We start from the raw sequence: 11,272 nt of genomic DNA on the forward strand, positions 1-11,272 counted from the left end.
TTTGATAAACAAGTACCTTTCTGTAAAATATGAAAGTTGTATGTTGAAATATTTCTAATATGTTTTGTCAACGAAAGTGTATCAAACTTGCATTGTGTAGTGTCTGTAGTGTTCTTGATCTTTGACCTCAAGACAACAAACTCTATACGTGTCTTTCTCAAATCATATACCATCTTTGTATAAAATATGAAAGTATTTTTAACTTATAGTTTGACAATGAAAGCATAGTAATGTAAGCGATTGAAGGTATGTTGTGACCTTGACCTCATCACCCCAAAATATGTAGGTGTCCTCCTTTAATGGTCAACCACCTTTGTATAGAATATAAATTCAACTGCTGTATTGAAAACTTTTCAAATTATCGTGTCACAATGTAAGCCTAGTAAAGTCTGTTGTGGCATTGACCTTAATACTATAATCTTTAGGCGTCTCTTTAGATGATAAACTATCTTTCTGTAAAATATGAAAGGTCTATGTTGAAAATGTTTCAACTCATCGTGTCACAATGAAAGCATAGTAAAGTTACCAAAGGCTTGTTGTGATCTATTCATTTGGAGCCGAAAATACGCGGTTTACCTGAGTTACCCATAGATTACCGCGTTAGATTTTTCCCATCGCGGGAACGCGGAAAACAAGAAATCCGCGTTGCCCGTACTGTATACCTGCATTTTCCTTAGTAATGTTAAATCACTTTTGAAGGTCACGTGACGAGCAAGAGAAGAACGGCTGTGTTCTTTTTGCTCCGTCGTTTTTGACAGTTTTCGCACAATTCTATGGGATTTGCAAAAAAAATCAGTACCGTTTGTGTGCAGCGTATATACTCTGACTCAGGATAGTCTTTTTGGAGTGTTTTTCTGAATTTTTGTATGTTTTATACTGTGTTTACTTTGTGAATACTGAGTATCTACTCACGATCAGCTCACGCTCTTAATCTAAGTGTGTTCTATCAGACGTGTACAACTCCAAGTATGGCCATGGAATGTACACAAAAACCAGTGTACTTAAGAAACAGGGATATTCAGACTGAAAAGAACAAATATATATCGGACTATGATATTGCAGTAGCAGCAAGTGCTAAAGTGAACGATGTTTACTGTGTGCAACGCGACAGAGACCTTTGGCGAATCTATGTTAAGTCGCCTGAAAGCAGGATGCAACTTGTGAATACTGGTTTTGAACTGGGAAGTAGATCTATCCAGGTTTTTGATACTAACCCATATTCAGCAGGAACGGAAAATCCGAATGAGAAAGTGATAAGAGTGCTTATCAAAGGCCTACCAATATCTGTCGATGACAATTGTGTATCAAAAATGTTAGAAAAACATGGTGCAAAGCTCACAAGTGACATCAAGCTAGAGAAGATCAGACACCCCATTTCACACAGGATGACTGATTTCCATAATGGTAACAGGTTCGTCTACATGTCGCCCATGGACGGGAAATTTCTACCAAGAACTACTACCTGTGCGGGCCTAAGATGTACCATCGTTCATAAGGGTCAACCCAGCAGGGAGACAAAACAGCAGTGTACTAACTGCTGGGCGGACGATCACTACAAAAACAATTGTGAGTATGAGGCATGTTGTAGGATCTGCAAGGAGCCAGGACATTCACCGGGATCCAAGCAATGCAAACTATATGTGACAGAGCAGGAGGACGTGGTGGCTTTTGCGGGACAGGATAACCCGTTATCCAACTTTTTCCCCACGGAGCTGAAAATTTTTGGGGCAACATACTCGTCTGCCGAACAAGCTTTTCAACACGTGAAAGCAATGCGTTCTGGCGATCTCAACAAAGCGGAATCCATAAGTAATGCAGAGATTGCTCTCGACGCAAAACGGATTGGAAATCAAATCCTTGTCTCCGATGCATGGTTGGATTCTCGGGATGAAGTTATGAGGGAGATTTTGGAGTCCAAAATCAAGCAGTGTGAAGAATTCCGCGAGGCACTTGGTAAAATCAAGAAAACCAACATCTTGGCCGAGGCAACGTGGGACACATACTGGGGAACGGGGCTAAACAATGTAGGAACCATTCATACTGTTATGCAGCGATGGCCCGGCCAAAACAAGCTCGGACGCATGCTAGACAATCTGGCGAGACAGATGCAGGTAAACAGATCAAATTCGAAGCAACGGAGCGGAACCCGAGCCAGCAACAAGTCTACGTCAGGAAAGTAAACAGCCAATAAATGAATAGATTGAGATTTATTTCTGTTAATTGTAGAGGGCTAAATACCACTGAAAAGCGTACTAAATTAAACACATGGATTTCAGATAGTCATTTTGACATTATTCTTTTACAGGAAACGCATTATATTGAAAAAAATACTATTGCTTATAATGCTAGATGGTTTGGAAAAGCAATACATTGTTATTCAGACTCGCCCTACAGTAGAGGGGTCTCCATTCTTTTTCGAAAGAATTTGGCGTATGAAAATTGAATATCCATAAATCTAACGATGGAAGAAAGTTACTACTAAATATTAAATTTGACGACAAGATTATAACAATAATAAACATATATGCACCAAATGATATAAATGCAAAGTATGGCTTTTTTAAACGTATGAATATTTGGATAAGAAAACATGCGGAGTGTGAAGAGAACATGCTCATAGGGGGTGATTTCAATTGTTCTTTAGATGAAAATAAACAAGACAAAAGTGTGAATATTTTAAATAGTATCCTAAATAAGTTGGAGCTCATAGACCTGTGGAAAAAAGTTAAACCAAATAATAAAGGATATACTTGGTGCAATGGTGAAAATATAGCTACGAGTAGAATCGATTACATTTTTATCTCAAAGTCTTTTTGTTATCAATGTGAATCTTTTTGTTTACAAAAAATCCCAGGGTCTCATTCAAATGGTGTTAGATTGTCAGATCATTTAAGTCTACAGTTCTGTCTGATTATGAATGAAAAATTAAGAGGACCGGGCTATTGGAAATTTAATGTCTCGCTGATAAAAAACCAGGACTTCGTCGAAGAAATGAAAAAATATCTATCAAATTACACTTTCAATGAAGTAGAACCGCATGAATCATGGGAAACTCTAAAAAGAAACATAAAAATATTCTGTATAGACTTTTCAAAGAAAATAAATAAATCATATAAAAGTAAGTTAGCCTATTTACAATCGGAAATCAAAAAAATTGAGGAATTACCTGCGGATAATATTGACATGAATCAAAAACGAAATTTAGAAAATGAATTATCAAAGCTTGTAGATAAAAAAGCAAAAGGTGCACAGGTTAGGTCTAGGGCCAATTGGATAGAACAAGGAGAAAAGAATACCTCGTACTTCTTAAATTTAGAAAAGAGAAGACAAATAAATAATGTAGTTAAAGCTTTAAGAGAAGAAACTGGTGATATCATACTCGATGATGATGACATACTAAACAATATGTGCAATTTTTATGAAAATTTATATAGAACAAATAATATACAAACCACGGATATCAACGAATATATAAATGCTATAGACTTAGAATTTACATTGAAAGATAAGGAGAAAAATGAATTAGAAATATTTCCCTCACTTCAGGAATGCTCAGAGGCACTCTTAAATATGAAAAGCAATAAATCTCCTGGTCTGGATGGAATACCATGTGAATTTTATCAAACATTTTGGGAAGAAATAAAACAATATTTCTATTGTGTTTTATAAAGTATTTTTGATTTAAATACAATGTCTTTTACGCAGAGATTATCATTGATTACTTTGATTTATAAGAAAGGAGACGAACAAAACCTAGGAAATTATAGACCAATTAGCCTTACCAACACAGACTATAAAATAATAGCTTTTGTATTCGCCAGGCGTTTACAAAAACTGCTAGATGATTTGATATCAATAAATCAAACAGCTTATATAAAAGGAAGAAATATCGCACTAAATGCAAGATTAATTTTGGACATTTTTGATTATTGTGAAGAAAATAATCAAGAACTTATACTTTTATTTTTAGACTTTCAGAAAGCCTTTGATTCAATTGAGTGGAATTTTATGTTTGAAGTACTGAAAAGATTTAACTTTGGTGAAAATTTTATTAAATGGGTTCACATCTTATATGCAAATCCAATCTTCAGAATAAAAAATAATGGATGGATATCTAAAACTTGCATGATGCATAGGGGAATAAGGCAGGGATGTCCGGTATCAGCAGTCTTGTTTCTCTTTGTGGCTGAAATATTAGGAATTTCAATAAGAAACAATCCCAGCATACATGGGTTTCAAAAAGAAGGAATGGAAAAAGACATTAAGATAATACAGCATGCCGATGATTCTACCCTTCCAATGGAAAATGAAAAGTCTTTAAAGAAGGCCCTCGAGGCGATAAGTAATTTTAGTAATGTTTCGGGTATGAGATTAAATATGTCAAAAACAGAATGCATATTAACTGGACCTTTAAAAAACAGATTTAAGAAAATTCATAATGTTTATGTAAATGTTTCATGTGTAAAAGCATTAGGTTTATAGATAAATTGATTTGCAAGAAAAACTGGATTTGTGAATATAATATTGTAAAAAATGCCATAGGAAAATTACTACAACCTTTCGATGTTCAAAATATAATATATGAAAATGTACATATAAAAGATAATTCATACTTTCTACTGCTAAATCAGGGAATTGTACATGTGAAAGATTTCTCAAGTAAAATGTTCTATGATATTTATCGGGATAAGAAATTTGTACCTCCTCTACACCAAAATTTTTATTCTAAAAGCTTCAATGTTTCAAAACAGTCTTGGAGTGCAATATATAAACAAAAAATATGTAATATTTTTGATACCCACATTGCTGATTTCAATTACAAGTTGTTGAACAATCTAACCAGCAACCGAGTTATGTTAAAGAAATGGAAAGTTACTGATACGGATTTATGTTCACTATGTAAGGAAAAAGAAGATAATGAGCATCTGGTACTGAAATGTAAAAATGTTTGTGAAATTTGGAAAATCGTTGAGAAAACATTGAATTTTCAAGTTTCATGGAAAAACATTGTTCTTGGTTTTTTTTGGGAAATCAATGAGAAAACAGTATTTTTAAATAATCTTTTATCACTAATTGCATGTAAAATTTACAAATATAAAATGTATTGTAGAATATTAAAAAAAAAAGAGCAATCTTATGACATTCGAAAGAATGTAAAGGGAATCCTTGAATTCAATGTATCTGTATACAAAAAATTAAACAAGGTATCTTTTTCGCATATTCTTGATAGTATTGTAAAAAAATTATAGTCTTATATATTTATATTACAAATTGTGTTGCATGCTATTCATATCATGTACAAATAAAGTAAAGGGAAATGATCTGCCTTCCCTTTTACATGACTACCCAGGGTCAAAATAGACTTTTTGGAGTGTGAGAAGGGCCCTTTGGGTAGTTGTCACGAAATACTTTAATATCCTCTAGAAATGATGTACATGTATTTATATTTGTATAACTTTGTTCTCATATGATTATATAATCTTGTATTTCTCTCAGGGTTTTTTTTTCCTTCTACATCCTGCGAGATGTAATAGGGAATATATATTGTTATTTAGGTGGAGCTTAGTTAGGGCCCCATCCCTGGCAGCTTTCCACACTTTTTTCTTCTTCTATCGTTTAGTCTATTTGTTATATGTTATAGTGATAGGTCTGGGAAATAAAAATGTCATAAGCCAAAAAAAAAAAAAAAAAAAAATGTTAAATCACTTTTCCATAGAATTAGCAACGTTTTATCTTGAAAAATATTCAAGATACCATGACACAATGAAAGTGATGATGCACAGACGGACAGTGTGATTCCTATTTAAAAACAGACCAAACACAGAACAAACTCTTGCATATCAAATCAGTTGAAAAACAACTTCATGTGCAGGTGATAATGGAATATTGCTACATAAATATGGGAAGTTGACGATGGAGAAGCTGAAGTCATCCCTTTTGCCATAAAGCTGAGTTGTTAGTTTGCCGTTAACATCTACATGAATGTTCAATAAAATATTTAAGTATTAAGCAGATATGGAAGACTCGTCGGTGTCTACTGGGATATATCGAATCGACATATGAATGAAAATGATTATTGTTGATAGATAAAGCGTTGTCGATATATCTTTAAATGTTGAGTTGCTTGATTAAGGTTTTATGCCGTTTTGGCAATATTTCAGCCATTTTACGGTTGAGTTGAAGGCCGCAGCAAAAGATATAGAAGGTTTTAAAGCTGTATGACCCGATGTTCATGTGTTATTTTTGTACATAATTACTTTACAACAGATTAATTACTGTATAGAGTTATTAACTTTCCCTTAATTACATGCTTTAAAACATCTACATGTAAAAGAAAACAGTGAAAATATTATTTAGAAAGTAAATATGGTGTGGTACATACATGTATATAAATCATCCGGAAAACCTCGGGCCTTTCACCCCAAACACGGTGCTTTCGGTGAAAGGCCCGAGATGTTCCAGATAATGCATAAATCATACAGTGTTAGACGTCTATAAATAGACCCACGCGCGTCAGGGGAATCCCAACATGATGTATTAACTCATACGCAACTGTCTAGTTTTAAGGCTGAAAGAGCGTAAAACAACGAATTACTAAGAGGTATTTGATATTTTTATTTCTATTAAACTTATGGCACGGTACTGTTGTAACAAAATACACAGCTTTACACAGATAAGACCACCGCTAATCTGAACACATTACTGTCACTTGAAATGGCAGTGACGCGGTTATTTGTAAACATCGATTCAAAATTAAATAATTTTGGTTAAAACAGGTGAAATAATGTATGATATACCATACAGCCTCATAACTACATACGTGCGATGATTTAATAGCGTTTTTACGAGATGGGGAAAAAAATGTAATTCGGACCATACAGCTTTAAATAAATTCCGCCTTGTATGAATATAAAAACGGGTCAGCCAATTACGGAACACAATTCGTTCCCATGGGAATTCCATTAGACTGTCGGAAGACCTGATCACCAAAGACTACGAAGATATTGTCAATGAGGAACTCCAGCATAATTTGAATACCAACTTCAGAGTACGTGTGCGTAGAGTCAGAGTGGTGTTTATCAAAGTAATTTTTAATGACTGATCACAAGATTTGAATATTTCATTTTACCATTTTTATTGAAGCAACTTTCTATGATGTCAAAAAGTCTAGTCTTTAATTCATCGTGAGGGATGGTCATGTAAAGTGTTGAAAAGTAATACGTTTTGGTGACCAATAATCAATAAATAGAAGATATTTCATATAGTTAAAAAATACATGTGCATAATGCTACATTTTTTCAATAATCGGTATAGAAGATACTAGTACATTCCTGCATTTCAGACTCACCACCACAAAGCAGACCGGAGTAGTACTGGCAGCTGTAGTCGTCACATTCACAGTACGTCCCCATATATAGCTGAAAGCTATTCATTCCTTTGCTATGACATTGACATAAACCACATCGACACTCCCCCCGACCGCTACAGATTAGACCCGTGTCATTGTCTCTGGAAAAGTTTCAATATGTCATAAGATTTATACGCTCCATGCATAGATTCAATTTCAAAAGAAATTACCTAAAGTTTGTTGCCAAGGTGTTGCTCCATATCAAAACAAATAAAAGTATAGTCCGATCTTTGAATGAACGAGATCTTTCTTTTTTATACGCCCGCATAAAAATGCGGGCGTATTATGTTATACCGCTGTCCTCCGTCTGTCCATCTGTCTGTCCCATTAACGTTGTCTTCGCAACTCCTCCTAAACCGTTTGGGGGATTTTGATGAAACTTGGTACAAAGAAATATCATAATGTGGAGCTGTGCATATTGCAAGGGGAATGCTGTCCAATGTTTTTTTTAAAAGAGTTGTGGCCCTTGGACAAAAATGTTTCTATTCAAAATAGTTTGTCTTCGCAACTCCTCCTAAGCTCTTGCGGGGGTGGGGGTGGGGTGGGGTGGGGTGGGGGTGAAACTTGGTACAAAGAAAGATCACAATGTGGAGATGTGCATATTACAAGTGGAATGCTGCACCACTATTTTTGAAGGAGTTAGGGCCCTTGGACTTAGAATTATTTTATGCAAGTACATTGTCTTCGCAACTTCTCCTAAACCCTTTAGGGGATTTGGATGAAACTTGGTACAAAAAGATCACAGTGTGGAGCTTTGCATACTGCAAGGGAATGCTGTCCAATGTTTTTAAAGGAGTTACTGCTCTTGGACTTGTTTTGTTTTTTATATTCAAAATAGTTTGTCTTCGCAACTCTTCCTAAACCCTTTGGGGGATTTTGATGAAACATTGTACAAAGAATGATCACAATGTGGAGATGTGCGTATTACAAGTGGAATGCTGCACCACTGTTTGTGAAGGAGTCAGGGCCCATGGACTTTGATTTATTTTATGCAAGTACCTTGTCTTCGCAACTCCTCTTAAACCCTTTGGGGATTTCAATGAAACTGTGTACAAAGGAAGATCACAATGTATAGATGTGCATATTAAAAGGGGAATGCTGTCCCACTATTTTTGAAATAGTTACATCCCATGGACTTAGTTTTGATTAATGCAAAATACATTGTTATTGCAACTCCGACGAAATCCCTTTGTGGATAATCCTTTCTTTTTTGTTCAAATTCCTGGATCAATAATGTATGCGGGCGTATCATGTACCGGTTTAGCGGTGCCGTATTTTCTGCGATTTTAGTTCAATGGTAGGTAGATTTACATGTACATCAGAGCTTACATACCAGTCTCTAAAACAGCTACACGGGAGAAGAACTGCTCCAAAAATATGTAACAAATGTGGGGGTCTGGGAGTTCGTCATTTTTATCTATCTTACCGAATGCATTGTCTTTCTTTATCTTCAATGGTCCCTGTTCCTTTGTCGCACTCACATGCCGCACCAAAAAATGGCTCGTTACAAACACACTTCCCACACTGATAATTTCCATTGAAGTTGCATTTTTCTGAGTTTCTGGCATAGTCCTGACAGTCTGAAACTCATGTATTAATTCAATTTGCATATCCCCATATCATATTTTACGGAATATAAGGATTATTAATATCTCTGGCAGCAAATTTACTTTTTCGTTTCCACATCTTTCAGATTAGATCTTTAATTAGTTATCTAATTAGAACTAAATGTATACTACGGTCTAATTTTTCAGGGTTCTGTGTTTTTCCTAAAGTTGAACAAAATATTTACTCGGATATTGTACTTTTCTTTGAAATATGTGTAGGAAGATATCTTTTTCAGTGTGTTTGGTTAATAGCGTGGTGGTTGACGGTAAGGGGGTAGATTTAAAATCTTACCTGCATCGGAGTATTTTGCAATAAACATAATTATTGTAATCACTCTAAACAGCTTTCTGCCTTCCATGTTTGATACACGTAAAATGGGATGTTCGAATAAGCTACATATGTTGCCATTAATACTGGATTAATATTTCATATATATCGGACGAATATGTCAACGCAAAATGCCACAACTATTAAATTGTTGAAATGAGCTAATTGTCGTGAATTTAACCTATCATTTTGGGGAAATAGTTAGGACTCTCAAGTCATGTTTGGTCGGTTCATCAGTACATACTGAAGAATGATAATAGCCAGTATATATTCTCAATTTATTATTTACACAACTCATGTTTCTAAACTTTTTCATTTTTTTCAGCAAAATTAATTTTTTTCATGCTAAAACTACTTCAAATGTGTTTTAGTGAAATATTTTGCGTAGTTTTCGAGTTTGAAAGCGATGGAATTCAAATCTTGCGATATGCACATTTACATTTGCTATTTAACGCGCCATTATGTGTGACGTCATATGCGCCCTCGGGTTTGAAAACATCTATAAGTCATTTCATAAGCAGATTATATTTAATCGACAAAAAACCAATTATCACGTAAACGGCTTGTAAACAATATTGCATTAAGGTGTTTTGTGCCGTGTTAGGGTGTACTAGTGGTCGGTAGAAAGGATTAAGACTGAGTAATTTTCAATTTTTCGAAGGAAGGTATGAGAAAAAAGACGTGGATAATTTCTTATTGGATCAAAAACTTTACCTTTAAAAAACACCCAGTCACCTTTTCAAAACCAGCTTGGAAAGAGACCCAGATAAACTGCGAGACAATGGATATATCGAAGCTATAAGCACTGCTAGGCCTACAGCATACATGCATTGATTCTGTTCTGATCTTCAAATTCAATACACACTCGAATCAACTGACCTTCACCTTGTAACAACATATTAATTCGTGCTGCCAATTTCTACCAATTGGTGGATTTACAAAAATGTTAAAGATACAAAATAATTGAACTTTTAATTATAAATAATAGAATATTGTTTTTCCTATCTTTAAATTAAAGTATAAAATTATTTCTCATTGAACTCGTAACATCTTGAGTGCGTCAGTATAACGCCGAGCTCCCACTACCTAACGACGTGCAGATCACAAATCAAAAATACTAATAAGATTGCTTTATTAAAATAAAATAATGTGATTTCCACTTTAAATTTGATTATTTTTATTGATATATTGTTGATTTTTTTTTCTTTTTCTATCTTTCTTTTTCTTTTCAGCGACCCATATAAACATTATTTACACGCAATATTGCCGATTTCATACTCGCTTTCCTTGCTATATTTGGGTATTTACATCGCTATTTGTATGCACTTGTGTCGAAAACATAAAACTCGGAAAAATTGTCAACATCAATTTAAATGTTACCCATGGTGAGTAAATTAGGCCCCTAAAGCTGAGTTTTGTAATAATATCTCACACTACTTTCACAATCAGTTGATCGAAGAAGGGCGCATGTTTAAGTCTTTATTGTGGTTAATTATCGCAATATTTCGGCGAACGAACCATTAGAACTAATTACCAGTACTATAAGCATTAAGAAGACAAAATGCATATAATTTTGTATACTTTGAAAACATGGTATGTGTCCTTTAAAGATATCCATACAAAGATATTCTATAAATAAAATGATACAAAAAACTCGTATTAGACATGCATACGAAAAAATTACGGTCGTAGAGAAATAAACGAAAATAGTTTCAAAATACGACACGTGTTTTCGACATATTTTTTTGCGAAAAGAGCCGAATGTTCACCAAGTTACATATTAGCATACCGCGTGCTATTTTCCACTACTGTCTGGATCTGTGGATATCTAACTACCCTTTAGTATATTACACATGATATTGTACAAGGAATTTAGTCTGATAGGTCCTTATTACCGTCTTCCGTGGAACACGGTATATATACATGTAC

General features: G+C 34.5%; 1 protein-coding gene across 2 annotated transcripts in view; it reads right to left on the reverse strand.

The window, feature by feature from the left end:
• Positions 1-9,421, reverse strand: part of LOC130052290 (integrin beta-1-B-like) — a 14,724-nt gene extending 5,303 nt beyond the window's left edge. For both annotated transcript variants that reach the window (XM_056156764.1, XM_056156765.1), the window contains exons 1-3: positions 9,308-9,421; positions 8,835-8,988; positions 7,349-7,509 (exon numbers count right to left, since the gene is read on the reverse strand). In XM_056156764.1, coding sequence (XP_056012739.1) covers positions 7,349-7,509; positions 8,835-8,988; positions 9,308-9,374 — 382 coding nt within the window. In that variant the 5' untranslated portion in view covers positions 9,375-9,421. The remainder of the gene's footprint in view (positions 1-7,348; positions 7,510-8,834; positions 8,989-9,307) is intronic.
• Between the last annotated feature and the right edge of the window lie 1,851 nt (positions 9,422-11,272).

This window comes from Ostrea edulis, chromosome 2 (genome assembly GCF_947568905.1).
Source record: "Ostrea edulis chromosome 2, xbOstEdul1.1, whole genome shotgun sequence".
In the NCBI taxonomy this organism is placed as follows: domain Eukaryota; kingdom Metazoa; phylum Mollusca; class Bivalvia; order Ostreida; family Ostreidae; genus Ostrea; species Ostrea edulis.